General features: G+C 41.0%; 1 protein-coding gene across 4 annotated transcripts in view; it reads left to right on the forward strand.

The window, feature by feature from the left end:
- The window catches only part of CHADL (chondroadherin like), a 79,545-nt gene extending 68,188 nt beyond the window's left edge, over positions 1-11,357 (forward strand). For 2 of the 4 annotated variants that reach the window (XM_073644140.1, XM_073644143.1), the window contains one exon: positions 1,745-2,173. In XM_073644140.1, the coding sequence (XP_073500241.1) occupies positions 1,745-1,925 (181 nt within the window). In that variant the 3' untranslated portion in view covers positions 1,926-2,173. Of the gene's footprint in view, positions 1-1,744; positions 2,174-4,867; positions 6,406-11,056 lie in introns of those variants that run through there. The other 2 variants (XM_073644142.1, XM_073644141.1) reach the window with 2 other exon arrangements.
- The last annotated feature ends 3,763 nt before the right edge of the window (positions 11,358-15,120 follow it).

The raw sequence follows: 15,120 nt of genomic DNA on the forward strand, positions 1-15,120 counted from the left end.
AGTCAAAATGAGGCTCAGTATTGAGTGTGGCCTTCACGTGCCTGTATGACCTCCCTACAATGCCTGGGCATGCTCCTGATGAGGTTGCGGATGGTCTCCTGTGGGATCTCCTCCCAGACCTGAACTAAAGCATCCGCCAACTCCTGGATAGTCTGTGGTGCAACGTGACGTTGGTGGATAGAGCGAGACATGATGTACCAGATGTGCTCAATCGGATTCAGGTCTAGGGAACGGGCGGGCCAGTCCATAGCTTCAATGCCTTCATCTTGCAGGAACTGCTGACACACTCCAGCCACATGAGGTCTGGCATTGTCCTGCATTAGGAGGAACCCAGGGCCAACCGCACCAGCATATGGTCTCACAAGGGGTCTGAGGATCTCATCTCGGTACCTAATGGCAGTCAGGCTACTTCTGGCAAGCAGATGGAGGGCTGTGCGGCCCTCCAAAGAAATGCCACCCCACACCATTACTGACCCACTGCCAAACTGATCATGCTGAAGGATGTTGCAGGCAGCAGATCGCTCTCCACGGCGTCTCCAGACTCTGTCACGTCTGTCACATGTGCTCAGTGTGAACCTGCTTTTATCTGTGAAGAGCACAGGGCTCCAGTGGCGACTTTGCCAATCCTGGTGTTCTGTGGCAAATGCCAAGCGTCCTGCACGGTGTTGGGCTGTGAGCAAAATCCCCATCTGTAGACCTCGAGCCCTCATACCACCCTCATGGAGTCGGTTTCTAACCATTTGTGCAGACACATGCACATTTGTGGCCTGCTGGAGGTCATTTTGCAGGACTCTGGCAATGCTCCTCCTGTTCCTCCTTGCACAAAGGCGGAGGTAGCGGTCCTGCTGCTGGGTTGTTGCCCTCTTACGGCCCCCTCCACGTCTCCTGGTGTACTGGCCTGTCTCCTGGTAGCGCCTCCAGCCTCTGGACACTACGCTGACAGACACAGCAAACCTTCTTGCCACAGATTGCATTGATGTGCCATCCTGGATGAGCTGCACTACCTGAGCAACTTCTGTTGGTTTTAGAGTCCGTCTCATTCTACCACGAGTGTGAAAGCACAACCAACATTCAAAAGTGACCAAAACATCAGCCAGAAAGCATTGGTACTGAGATGTGGTCTGTGGTCCCCACCTGCAGAAGCACTCCTTTATTGAGGGTGTCTTGATAATTGCCAATAATTTCCATCTATTGTCTATTCCATTTGCACAACAGCATGTGAAATTGATTGTCAATCAGTGTTGCTTCCCTAAGTGGACAGTTTGATTTCACACAATTTTGATTTAATTGGAGTTATATTGTGTTGTTTAAGTGTTCCCTTTATTTTTTTGAGCTGTGTAGTAATGCAAGTAGACGTCCAGAGACAAATGACCCCTACACCTGTGGTATGCATTAGGAAGTCAAATGGGTAGAAGCTGAAAAACTACAGTACAAGCAGTGCAAAAGTCCTGAAAACACTCAAACAGGTCACTCATCCAACAAGGCATGAACAGTTGCATGCCTGTGACGCATCAATGAGCATTTTGGCCAAGCTTAGTCAGGGGATATCCAATACCTGGAGTGTAATGGAACTGTCCATCTTTTTCCCAGCAATTCTGGGAAATACTTTGTGCTAGTGTCAGGAGCATTAGCAATAAGTCTATATAGTCTGATTGCTGTACAGTTCATGACAGGGTATTTTGCCCTACTGTGATCTTCAGGAAAACCTCGTGGCATAGTAGATAATTTTGTTTTTATCTAACAGATGGATCAGTAGCCTAAATCTAAAGGTGGGAGCCACCTGTGCAGCTCCTAAAAGCCTAAGAGGTCAGAAGGTCAGAAATGCTAAATTTGCTTCCTGCCCTGGATTGGAAGATAACAAAGAAAGGAGAAAGAGGAAGATATCTGCAATTTCTACCAGCAAGAAGAACAAACCCAGGAAATAGGAACAAAAGACAAATTACACATGCAGCGGTAATTTATGAAAAAGCTGCAGACATTTTTCTTGATAATCTCACTCTTCTCTTTCTACTATAAATGAATAATATTTCTTTATCTGTATTGTCATGTTATAAGAATATTCACATACAATAGCTTCAGGAAACTACATTTAATCAGCACCAATTAAGACGTCTGCAGCAGACGCTTCTGCCATTACCGATAGGACCCCCGCTCTCCTGGCTGCGACTCATAGAATCATAGAATCATAGAATGGTAGAGTTGGAAGGGACCTCCTGGGTCATCTGGTCCAACCCCCTGCTCAAAGCAGGATTCACTAAATCATCTCAGACAGATGTCTGTCCAGCCTCTGTTTGAAGACGTCCATTGAAGGGGAACTCACCACCTCTCGTGGCAGCCTGTTCCACTCATTAATCACCCTAACTGTCAAAAAGTTTTTTCTAATATCTAATCTGTGTCTCCTCCCATTTAGTTTCATCCCGTTGCTTCTAGTCTTTCCCTGTGCAAATGAGAATAAAGATGATCCTTCTACAATGTGACAGCCCTTGACATATTTGTAGACAGCTATTAAGTCTCCTCTCAGTCTTCTTTTTTGCAAGCTAAACATTCCCAAATCCTGCAACCGTTCCTCATAGGACATGGTTTGCAGACCAGTCACCATTCTGGTCGCTCTTCTCTGAACTTGTTCCAGTTTGTCTATGTCTTTTTTAAAATGTGGTGCCCAAAACTGTACACAGTATTCCAGATGAGGTCTGACCAAAGAGGAGTAAAGACCGATAATGACTTCATGTGATCTAGACTGTATGCTTCTGTTAATACATCCCAGAATTGTATTTGCCTTTTTTGCTGCTGCATCACACTGTTGACTCATGTTCAGTCTATGATCTATTAGTATACCTAAGTCTTTTTCACATGTACTGTTGCTTAGCTCTATTCCTCCCATTCTGTATATGCTTTTTTCATTTTTATTGCCCAGATGTAGTACTTTGCATTTTTCCCTGTTAAAAACCATTCTGTTGGTTGCTGCCCACTGCTCCAGTTTATTTAGGTCTTTTTGAATCCTCTCTCTCTCTTCTCTAGTATTAGCTATCCCTCCTAGCTTTGTGTCATCAGCAAATTTAATCAGTTTACCCTCAATTCCTTCATCTAAATCGTTGATGAAGATGTTGAACAATACAGGTCCCAGGACAGAGCCCTGTGGTATCCCACTTGAGACATTCATCCAGCTGGATGTGAAGCCATTTACAACCACCCTTTGAGTCCGATCACTAAGCCAGTTATGAATCCACCTAACAGTTGCCTGGTCCATTGCATACTTGGTCATATTTTCAATAAGGATGGTGTGAGATACTTTGTCAAATGCTTTGCTGAAGTCAAGATATACTATATCTACAGCATTTCCCTGATCCACCCAGTCAGTGATTCTGTCATAGAAGGAAATTAAGTTAGTCTGACATGACTTGTTAGTTACAAACCCATGCTGACTCTGGTTAATCACTTCATTCTTATCCAGGTACTTACATACATGATGTTTAATAATTTGTTCAAAGATCTTTCCTGGTATAGAAGTCAGACTCACCGGCCTATAGTTCCCTGGGTCCACCTTCTTCCCCTTTTTGAAGATAGGAACAACATTTGCTCTTCTCCAGTCTTCTGGGACTTCTCCTGTTCTCCAAGAATTTTCAAAGATTATGGAGAGTGGTTCTAAAATTTCTTCTACGATCTCCTTCAGTACTCTGGGGTGTAATTCATCTGGACCTGGAGACTTGAACTCATTTATGTTAGCTAAATATTCCCTCACAATCTTTCTGTTTACAGATAACTTGGATTCTTCTATTCCTTTAAAAGGACAGTGAAAATCAGTTGATGTTACATTTTCTTTCTGAGAGAAAACAGATGCAAAATAGGAATTAAAAAGTTCGGCCTTCTCAACATCCTCTCTTACCATTTCTCCATTTTCATCCTGTAAAAATCCTATAGCATCTTTGACTTTTCTTTTACTTTTGACATACCCCCAAAATCCTTTTTTATTGCTTTTGACATCTCTTGCAAGCCTTAATTCATTGTCAGCTTTAGCTAACCTGATACGTGCCCTGCAGGATCTGCAGACTGCATTATAATCTTCTTTAGATATGCCTCCCTCTTTCCATTTAATAAACATTTCTTTCTTTCTTTTTAGCATGTGTTTAAGTTCTGTGTTCATCCATCCTGGTTTCCTTAAATGCTTCCCATTCTTCCTACTTTTCGGGATTGTTAACGATTGTGCTTTGAGAATCTCATTTTTAAAAATTTCCCATCCTTCCTGGACATTTTTGTCCTTAAGGACATCCAGCCATTGGATCCCTCCTATTCTCTTTCTGAGTCTCTTAAAATCTGCCTTTCTAAAATCTAACCTTGAAGTTTGAGTCTTCACATGTCTTCCTCCTCTAGTTATCCAAAATTCTATAATAGCATGATCGCTGCCTCCTAGGGTCCCAGCCACCTTTACCTCCTCAACCATTTCCTCCCTGTTTATAAGGATTAGATCCAAAGTAGCAGATCCCCTTGTTTTCTCCCCTACCTTTTGGAAGATAAAGTTGTCAGCAAGAGAGGATAAGAATTTGCTTGACCTGTTAGTTTTACTTGAGAGAGATTCCCAACAAATGTCTGGATAGTTGAAATCTCCCATGACCACTACGTCATATTTTTTGGAGAACTTGGTCATTTGATACATAAATAGTTCATCCATATCTTCAGCTTGCCCAGGTGGCCTGTAGTAAATGCCTACAATGGTGTCCTTTCCGTTGTTCTCTCCTTGTATTCTTACCCAAACAGTTTCCACAGAACTCCCAGTCTCTGAAGCTTCAATCTCTGTGCAGATATACGCTTTTCTAACATACAATACGACACCTCCTCCTCGTTTATCAATTCTGTTTCTTGCCTCCCACAGAAACAGGAGATTCTGGCAGCAGCACAGAGGAGATAACTGGCGTTATTCTGTAAGGAGATGGGCCATCTTACTCAATGGCCAGAAACTTTATTTTTTAATCAAATACATTTGCAAAGACTTGATCACTCAGCCAAGCGAGTGGAGAACGCTCACTACAAGCATGTGTGTCAGATGAAGCAAGTGTGGGAGAAAAAAAACTATAAATCAGCCAACAGCATAAAGCGACATGAACAGCTCCAGCTGCCTAGACACATGAAAATAATTATTTCATAACAGAGGTGACTTTCCTTTAAAAGGAATTCATCGTCAGAAAATGACCTGTAGCATAAATCAAGATCTGAGGGTAAACATACTTTATACAAATATTTGTTGGTGTTTTTTCCATATTATAATTAAAAAAAAAACAATCCTTAAATTTAGCATTTTCACGCTGGCTGCTAAGCTCATACAATAGGCTAACACCTTCTGTCTAGTAGGGTTAGGATCACAAGAAAAGGTTACTAGAGATGAGCAAATTGAATCGCAGAACCCTTGTCCAGCAGCGGTGGCAGCAGTCCATGGCTGCTGTACAGGAGCTCGGTGTCCCGCCTCCGTCCTGCTGGAATCCCCGATGCCTCTTCTGATTAGTAGGCCTGGCGTGATCTCACACTGCAACGATGACATCACAATTGGCCTTCAGATCACAAGATTCAAGCAGGTGTGAAGTGGTATACAGGGCTCCCATCCATAGACTATTGACATGGCTGCTGGATTTCATTTCATCAAAATGGCTGCCACAAAGTTTTAGGGTGCATTGTGAAAAGTCTAGCCTATGCTTCCTCTGCTGTGGGATGGAAACAGCACCACCATTGTTGGCATTGCTACATCTTACAACCAGGGCTGTGGAATCGGAGTCGGTATAAAATGGACCAAAGCCAACTCCTAAAACATATAATAAATTGGTTCATTAGTACAATGCAGCATGTGTGTTAAATGTTTTCAGAAGAATTTGAGAAAGTTCTGAGATGTCCTATAAATGTCTATTCTGTTCCTGATCTTAGGATCTCGGCTTTTAGATGAGATGAATTTGTGCTGCACTTTATGTACATTCTCAGTAGTGCGGCCGTGCTGTGGAGTCAGGGAAATTGAGGAGTCCGAGTTGGTGGTTTGGCTTACCGACTCCACAGCTCTGCTTACGACAATGGAAAGGCAGGGGAGCTGTGTTTCAGAATTCACAGGATGCCTTATGTGTCTTGGGTGGCCATTTTGAAGAAGAGGAAAATGTGCCAAGAAACTGAAACAGGGAGGCAACAGTTTTAGAATTGAGGGCACCAGGTACTGTGATCATACAAGGGAAATGTATAGTCACATTTAGGCTCAGGGTGGAGGAACGCTTTAGATTTCTTACATTCAAGTGCCGGCTATAAAAAGGATCTTTGGATGTTTTGTTGGAGCACCTCCGGCAAAGTGGCAGCCTCAATAATCTTGCAAAGAAAATAGGATTAAAAATCTACAAAGGTAATAAAACATCAGAAAAAAGAGAATGTATAAGTACACATGTGGTCAAAATTGTTGGTATCCCTCGTTTAATGAAAGAAAAGCCCACAATTATCACAGAAATAACTTGAAATCTGACAAAAGTAATAAATTAAAAATCTATGAAAATGAACAAATGAAAGTCAGACATTGCTTATCAACCTTGCTTCCGCAGAATTTAAAAAAAAAATAAACTCATGAAATAGTCCTGGACAGAAATGATGGTACTCCTAACTTAATATTTTGTTGAACAACCTTTTGAGGCAATCACTGCAATCAAACGATTCCTGTAACTGTCAATGAGACTTCTGCACCAATGTTTTCGTCTTAGCCATTCTTGGGTGTTTTTCGCTGTGTGTTTTGGGTCATTATCCGGTTGCAAGACCCATGACCTGCGACTGAGACCAAGCTTTCTGACACTGGGCAGCACATTTCTCTCTAGAATCCCTTGATAGTCTTGAGATTTCATTGTACCTTGCACAGATTCAAGACACAATGTGCCAGATGCAGCAAAGCAGCCCCAGAACATAACAGAGCCTCCTCCATGTTTCACAGTAGGGACAGTGTTGTTTTCTTGATATGCTTCATTTTTCCATCTGTGAATATAGAGCTGATGTGTCTTGCCAAAAACTTCCATTTTTGTCTCATCTGTCCATAGGACATTCTCCCAGAAGCTTTGTGGCTTGTCAACATGTAGTTTGGCAAACTCCAGTCTGGCTTTTTTATGATTTTTCTTTTTGTTCTCCTTGGTCGTCTCCCATGAAGTCCACTCTGAATCAAACAACGACGGATGCTGCGAACTGACACTGATGTTCCTTGAGCTTGAAGTTCACCTTTAATCTGTTTAGAAGTTTTCCTGGGCTCTTTTGTTACCATTCGTATTATCCGTCTCTTTGATTTGTCATCAATTTAGAGCTGATGTGCCTTGCCAAAAACTTCCATTTTTGTCTCATCTGTGCATAGGACATTCTCCCAGAAGCTGTGTGGCTTGGCAACATGTAGTTTGGCAAGTTCCAGTCTGGCTTTTTTATGATTTTTTTTCAACAATGGTGTTCTCCTTGGTCGTCTCCCATGAAGTCCACTTTGGATCAAACAACGACGGATGCTGCGATCTGACAATGATGTTCCTTGAGCTTGAAGTTCACCTTTAATCTCTTTAGAAGTTATCCTGGGCTCTTTTGTTACCATTCGTATTATCTGTCTCTTTGATTTGTCATCAATTTTCCTCCTGCGGCCACATCCAGGGAGGTTGGCTACAGTCCCATGGATCTTAAATTTCTGAATAATATGTGCAACTGTAGTCACAGGAACATCAAGCTGCTTGGAAATGGTCTTATAACCTTTACCTTTAACATGCTTGTCTATAATTTTCTTTCTAATCTCCTGAGACAACTCTTTCCTTTGCTTCCTCTGATCCATGTTGAGTGTGGAACACACCATGTCACCAAACAGCACAGTGAGTATCTGTAGCCCTATATACAGGCTCACTGACTGATTACAAGATTGTAGACACCTGTGAAGCTAATTAGTGGACACAACTTGACTTAACATGTCCCTTTTGTCACATTATTTTCAGGGGTACCATCATTTCTGTCCAGGCCTATTTCATGAATTAAATTTTTTTAAAATTTCTGTGGAAGCAGGGTTGAAAAGCAATGACTGACTTTCATTTGTTCATTTTCATAGATTGTTAATTTATTATTACCTTTATCAGATTCAAGTTATTTCTGTGACCATTGTGGGTTTTTCTTTCATTAAACAAGGGGTACCAACAATTTTGACCACGTGTGTATATATGCTATGACTGAGCCCTATAACTCTTGCACGGGGATGGACAAACCAGAGGAGATGTTAAACCTACACACCGTAAGTTCCAATACAAGCTAGGCAAATCCCTAACTTGCACCTAATTTGTCCCTGCTTGACCGTGGGTTTGGCACCCTAAAATTTTGCAATGACATCCCCACTCAACATCAGCTGACCCTGAGTGTCCTTAACTGCTCTCTCAACTATACACAGCGTGTAACTCACAACAACTACAACAGAATGTAGTGCACACAGACAGAGGGTGAGGCACAGGGCCAATGTTCACAAAGTCATATATGAAAGATGGAGGAAGAGGAAAGGAATCCAAAAAGACCTTCGAAATACGTGAAAACCCCCAGAACCTAGATGTAACAAAAAGGGAAGATTGCTGGGAAGGGGAAGACGCAAACAAACCGCACAAGTAGCAATAGAGAAAATCTCAGCAAGGTAATCGTTGACTGGGGAGCTGGGACTCCAAACATCCATCTAACTTGGAATATAGCCAGCAAAGACTGCGTATGCCAGGAGAGTATAAACAGCCCCTCACAAGATGTTATAAGGTGTACCAAACGAGGAAGTGAAAACACCTGCACAGAAGCAGCAAAGCAAAGACAAGAGCATTATCAGCAGTTGGACAGAGAAAACACAGGCTGTGGTCCAACAGAGAGGGAAACTGACCACACAACCAGAGGTCACTGAATCAGGCAACGGAGTCAAGCCATGACAATATTTTCTTAATTAGCAAAAAATAAATATATCAACTTAAGAAGGATATTGGCAAAGATCTATTCAAGTAATCTAGTTTGATTGCTAGTGAAAGCTATAGACACTTGCCCTGATTCATCAAAGAAATTTCACCAGATTTCTGGAGTAAATTGCTTTGAAAAGTCAGTTTCTCCCCCACTTGTCAAAATGGGCACAGCTGGAGCAGGCCGATACGTGGCAGGGACATGACGCCACAACTTGTCTAATTCATGATCTAGTTCATGGCATTCCTTATGCCAGAAATCTTACTCCGGTCACAGACTGGAGTAAGATTAGTGGTGAGGTGAAGGGATGCATACTCCACTTGTCAGACAGTGGAGCTTCTGACTCCTACACACCCCCTCATTAACAAAATCACCAGTCTTGATTAAACTAGGCCACTGTGATTCTGGAACTTGTCACATTTTGAAAAACTCAGGTCAAAGAAATAACTTCTTAAGAGGAAGGAAATGAATCATTAAAAAGTACTTATGTAAATCAGGTTGCATTTCTTAAATTTTTTCTTAATTTTCTTTTTCTTCATATCACAATATTTATTAAAAAATGAGTAATCTTGCAATTTTCAGAATGGCCACTGGAACCATTTTAGACTCAAACTTCCTATGAGACCTGTCCTTTTCAAGAAGAGTTTACAACTGTTTCCTTATAATCAGAAACAAGATTACAATGACAAGTAACACCTTTATACCCAGCTAATAACTAGTGTTGAGCGAGTATGTCTCATTAACCCCTTCGGCGAGCACACTTGGGTGCTCGTCGAGCATTTTTGCATGCTCGGCATTTCTTTTAATGTCGCCGCGAATGCAAGTGTCACGGCTGTTTGACAGCTGTGACACATGCAGAGATTGCCTGCAAAAATACTCGGCGAGCACCCAAGCGTGCTCGCTGAAGGGGTTAATGAGACATGCTCGCTCAACGCTACTAATAACAAAAGATCCACCAATCATAGTTGACGTCACAGTTGACCCTCTCCCCCAACCTTTGCACATGCTCATTAGATTCTTCAATACAAAAGACAGGTCTAAGTCTGTTCATTGTGGCTAATGTCCACATGGATTTCCTGAAACAACAAGAAGTTGAGTCTAAATAAAGCTCCAATGACCAGAAAAAAAGATTGGCAAAAATAAAAAAAAAAAAAATTTAATACAAAAAAATTAAAAAGGAACCTAGAATGTTATACATGCAGTCTAATCTGTGAACATGTAGGAGAAGCTGAGCAGAATGATCGGTTTGTGGGAAAGGATTCAATATAACATGTATTTTATTCATGTACATATGAGTCCAGTGGGCGGTCTTACTCAGTGATTCACAGCTGTCTCTGCATGTACAGTCATACAGGGACCACCCCCTAGACTCATATGCATACTGTGAGAAGGTCACTAGTAAAATACCAGAGGGGAGATATGTGTCACTCAGGATGTTAGCTTCAGTGATATGAACCTGGGAAAATGCTCTAACATACTAAGTGCTGAGAGGGGTTAATTGGCCATATTAAGGGCTGAGTTTTTGTGAACAGCTGAAGAGTGGGTGGGAGGCTGTTCACCATATCGCCACCCCATGGTGTAGTCCAGAGGCTAAATGTGGAGCCCCGCAGCCAGACATACTGTACTGTATGCTATTTTGTTTTTCCCGTTATGCCAGAATGGCCGTGTTTATTTACTTAACGATACACAGGTTTATGCAGTACGTTTTAGTAAACCAGTTGAAAACTTAAAAGGAAAGTGATCCTGTGACTACCTTTTTGAGTAGATGAGTGAGTCTATCTACCACAATACAAACACCAGGGATTTAACAGAGTTAGATACAAGGTTTACTGAAACTGTTCCCAAAAAATGTCTATCAATCTGATAATCTGATCTGCTTTTCCTGCTCTATAACGTACTGTCTGCACATTTTAATCTTAAAGGGTTTAAAAAAAAAAAAAATCTTTAGGATTTTCTCATTTTCTGATGACACATTCCCTTTTAAAAGGGTGGTAGCGGGAACAGAGGTATGAGTTGGCCATTCTGTGCATTATTATTATTTGTCTGTCCCTAATGAGGCTGGATGATACCCCACCCCATAGTGAAAGGAGCAGGACTGAGATCTTTTGTCCTATTGCAGACAGGGCAATGCAGGAGGTTGTCTTACAGCCAGACACAGGACAGTGAGGAGAAAGAAGACGGGCATTGCTGGGAAGAAGGAAAGAAAAGAGAACACAGAGAATATTTATTTCAATCTTTCTTAGTTTTCATTGTAATATAAGGTAAAATAAAATGAAAAATGTACATACTTTAAACACAGAAGAACCTAAGTGAAAAGCTGTAATAAAGTTTTTGGCTGACAACTCTCTCATGTGATGATGAAATGAATGATGATATATCATAGAATAATAAATACTACATAGGATTTTAAAACATTTAAAAGGGGTAGTTCATTTTTTCTTTATGTTAACAAATATGTTGAGGACATGATTTTGTAGCACTTACTAATATTGAAGTATTACAAGTTCTCCTATTGTATTTGTTAGTGCAGCCTCCCTTATAGATAAGCTGCTGTCCACAAAATGTCTGCAAGCAGTGGAGCATGTGACCAGATATGTCCATCAAACTTCTACAATTGAGAAACAATTTCCATGCGGTTTCTTATTTGGACGCAGTTGATGGACAGATCTGGTCACATGCTCCACTGCTGGCAGCTTTTTTGTGGACAGGAGCTTTCCTGTAAGGAAGGCTGCACTAATAGGTCTAGCAGGAGAACTTGCATCCCCAAGAGCAAAAAAATCATGTCCACTGGAAAATTTAGTAATATATACAGTAAAAGTAACAGTAACCAAAAATTAAAGGTACCTGTCAACTGCAGTCTTATGAATGTACCACCACAGATAACATAGTGATAACTTTTACATATAATATAGCAGCATCTAATTGAATAGTCAAATGAACAAAATAAATATTTTTTATTGTATAGCAGCAGTTAGGAGGTTTAGTAATAATATATATATATATATATATATATATATATATATATATACACATACACACACATACATATATACACAGTATATATTAGTGACAAAGTGTCACCGGCAAAGTACTGGAGGGGAGATATGTAGCACTGAGATTGTTAGCTCCAGTAATATAAACATAGGAAAATGTTCCAGCACACGAAGTGACGAGAGGGGTTAATCAGCCATGTTTAGTGCTAGGGTGATTCAACACCTGTAGAGAGGGAGGAGGTCAGAGGATAAATTCCCAGCCTTTTAGAGCATTTAGTGTGGGGCAGGTCTGGAGACACAAGCTCTGGAGCTGTATTGTCATGTGAAGGAAAGCTAAACCTTGGCTTGTTTGTTCCTGAAACGGGCAGTTACCCGTAGCAACACAAGGACTGTGCCATATGTTATGTTTTGTTTTCCCTGTTAGGCCGGAAAGGCCGTATTTGTTTTGCTAACATTACCGAGGTTTATGCAGTGCTCTTCATAAACCAGCGGAAGATTTAAAGAGACAGTGTTCCTGTGTCTACTGCTATATGCAGCTGAGTGGACCGATCTACATACATATATACAGTTGAAACCAGAAGGTTACATACACTATATAAAAAGACACATATGTATGTTTTTCTAAATATCTGACATGAAATCAGAATAAACCTTTCCCGTTTTAGTTCAATTAGAATTACCATAATTTTTAATATTTACCAAATGCCAGAATGAGAGAGACAATGTTTTAAGGCATTTTTATTACTTACTGCAAAGTCAAAAGTTTACACACTAAGAACACTATGCCTTTAAACAACTGGACTGCCCATGTGATGATGACATGTGTTTGGAAGCTTCTGACAGGGTTTTTTAGCAACATCTGAATTAATTAGAGACATGCCTCTGGATGTATTTTAATGCACACCTGAAACACACTGAATCTCTGTGTAGCATCATGGGGAAGTCTAAAGAAACCAGCCAAGATATCAGGAAGAGAATTGTGGACTTGCACAAGTCTGGCTCATCCTTGGCTACAATTTCAAGATACCTGAAGGTGCCTGGTTCATCTGTACAAACAATTATACGCAAGTACAAACAAGATGGGAATGTCCAGCCATCATACCGCTCAGGAAGGAGATGGGTTCTTTGTCCCAGAGATGAACGTGCTTTGGTCCGACATGTGTATATCAACCCAAGGACAAAAGCAAAAGACATTGTATAGATGATAGCGCAAGCTGGTAAGATTTCGTCAATATCCACAGTGAAACGAGTACTGTATCAACATGGGCTGAAAGGCCACTCTGCCAGGAAGAAGCCATTACTCAAAAAGAAACATAAAAAAGCCAGATTAATGTTTGTAAATGCACACAGGAACAAAGACCTTAATTTTTGGAGACATGTCCTGTGGTCTGATGAAACTAAAATTGAACTTTTTGGGCATAATGACTATTGTTACGTTTGGAGGAAAAAGAGAGAAGCTTGGAAGCCTAAGAACACCATCCCAACTGTGAAACACGGGGGTGGCAGCATCATGTTGTGGGGTTGTTTTGCTGCAGGAGGGACTGGTGCACTTCACAAAATAGATGGCATCATGAGAAAAGAAGATTGTGTGGCAACACTGAAGCAACATCTCAAGACATCAGCCAGGAAGTTAAAGCTTGGGTGGAAATGGGCCTTCCAAATGAACAATGACCTGAAGCATACTGCCAAAATTATGACAAAGTGGCTTAAGGAGAACAAAGTCAATGTTTTGGAGTGGCCATCACAAAGTCCTGATCTCAATCCTATTAAAAATTTATGGCCAAAGCTGAAAAGGCAGGTGCGAGCAAGGTGACCTACAAACCTGGATCAGTTATACCAGTTTTGTCAGGAGGAATGGGCCCAAATTCCAACCAACTATTGTGAGAAGCTTGTGGATGGACAGCCCAAACGTTTGACCCAAGTCACGCAGTCTAAGGGCAGTTGTACCAAATACTAATGAAATGTATGCAAACTTTTGACTTTGCAATAATAAAAATGCCTTAAAATATTCTCTCTCTCTCTCATTCTGGCATTCGACAACTATTAAAAATTATGGTAATCCTAATTGACCTAAAACAGGAAAATTTTATTCTGATTTCATGTCAGATATTGAGAAAAACATGCATATGTGTCTTTTTATATAGTGTATGTGAACTTCAGGTTTCAAGTGTGTGTGTGTGTGTGTGTGTGTGTGTGTGTGTGTGTGTGCGCGTGTGAAAAAGTGTTTGCCCCATCCCTGATTTCTTATTCTTTTGCATGTTTGTCATCCTTAAATGTTTCAGATCACAAAACAAATTTAAATATTAGATAAAGCTAACACAAGTAAACACAAAATGCAGTTTTTAAATGAAGGTCTTTATTATTAAGGGAAAAAGAAATTCAAACCTACAGGACCCTGTGTGAAAAAGTGATTGCCTCCTAAATCTAATAACTGGTTGGGCCACCCTTATCAGCAACAACAGCAATCAAGCCTTTGCAATAACTGGCAATGAGTCTTTTACACCAGTCTGGAGGAATTTTGTCCCACTCATCTTTGCAAAATTGTTGTAATTCAGCCACATTGGAGGGTTTCAGAACATGAATCGCCTTTTTAAGGTCTTGCCACAGCATCTCAATCAGATTGAGGTCAGGATTTTGACTAGGCCACTCCAAAGTCTTCATTTTGTTTTTCTTAAGCCATTCAGAGGTGGACTTGCTTAAATCACTGTCCTGCTGCATAATCCAAGTGCACTTCAGCTTGAGGTCACGAACAGATGGGCAGACATTCTCCTTCAGGATTTTTTGGTAGACAGTAGAATTCATAGTTCCACTTCCTACAGCAAATCTTCCGGGTCCTGAAGCAGCAAAACAGGCCCAGACCATCACACTACCACCACCATATTTTACTGCTGGCATGATGTTCCTTTTCTGAAATGCTGTGTTACTTCTACGACCGGATGTAATGGGACATACACCTGCCAAAAACTTCAACTTCAACTTTTGTCTCGTCAGTATTTGGTATTCTCCCAAAAGCCTTGGCAACCATCAAGATGTTTTCTGGCAAAACTGAGATGAGCCATTATGGTCATTTTGCTCAGTAGTGGTTTTCATTTTACCCTGCACAGATTCAAGACACCCTGTGCCAGATGTAGCAAAGCAGCCCCAGAACATAACAGCCTCCTCCATGTTTCACAGTAGGGACAGTGTTCTT

The sequence above is a fragment of the Phyllobates terribilis genome, unplaced genomic scaffold (genome assembly GCF_046119375.1).
Source record: "Phyllobates terribilis strain yellow unplaced genomic scaffold, ASM4611937v1 Scaffold_8__6_contigs__length_399053987, whole genome shotgun sequence".
Lineage (NCBI taxonomy): Eukaryota > Metazoa > Chordata > Amphibia > Anura > Dendrobatidae > Phyllobates > Phyllobates terribilis.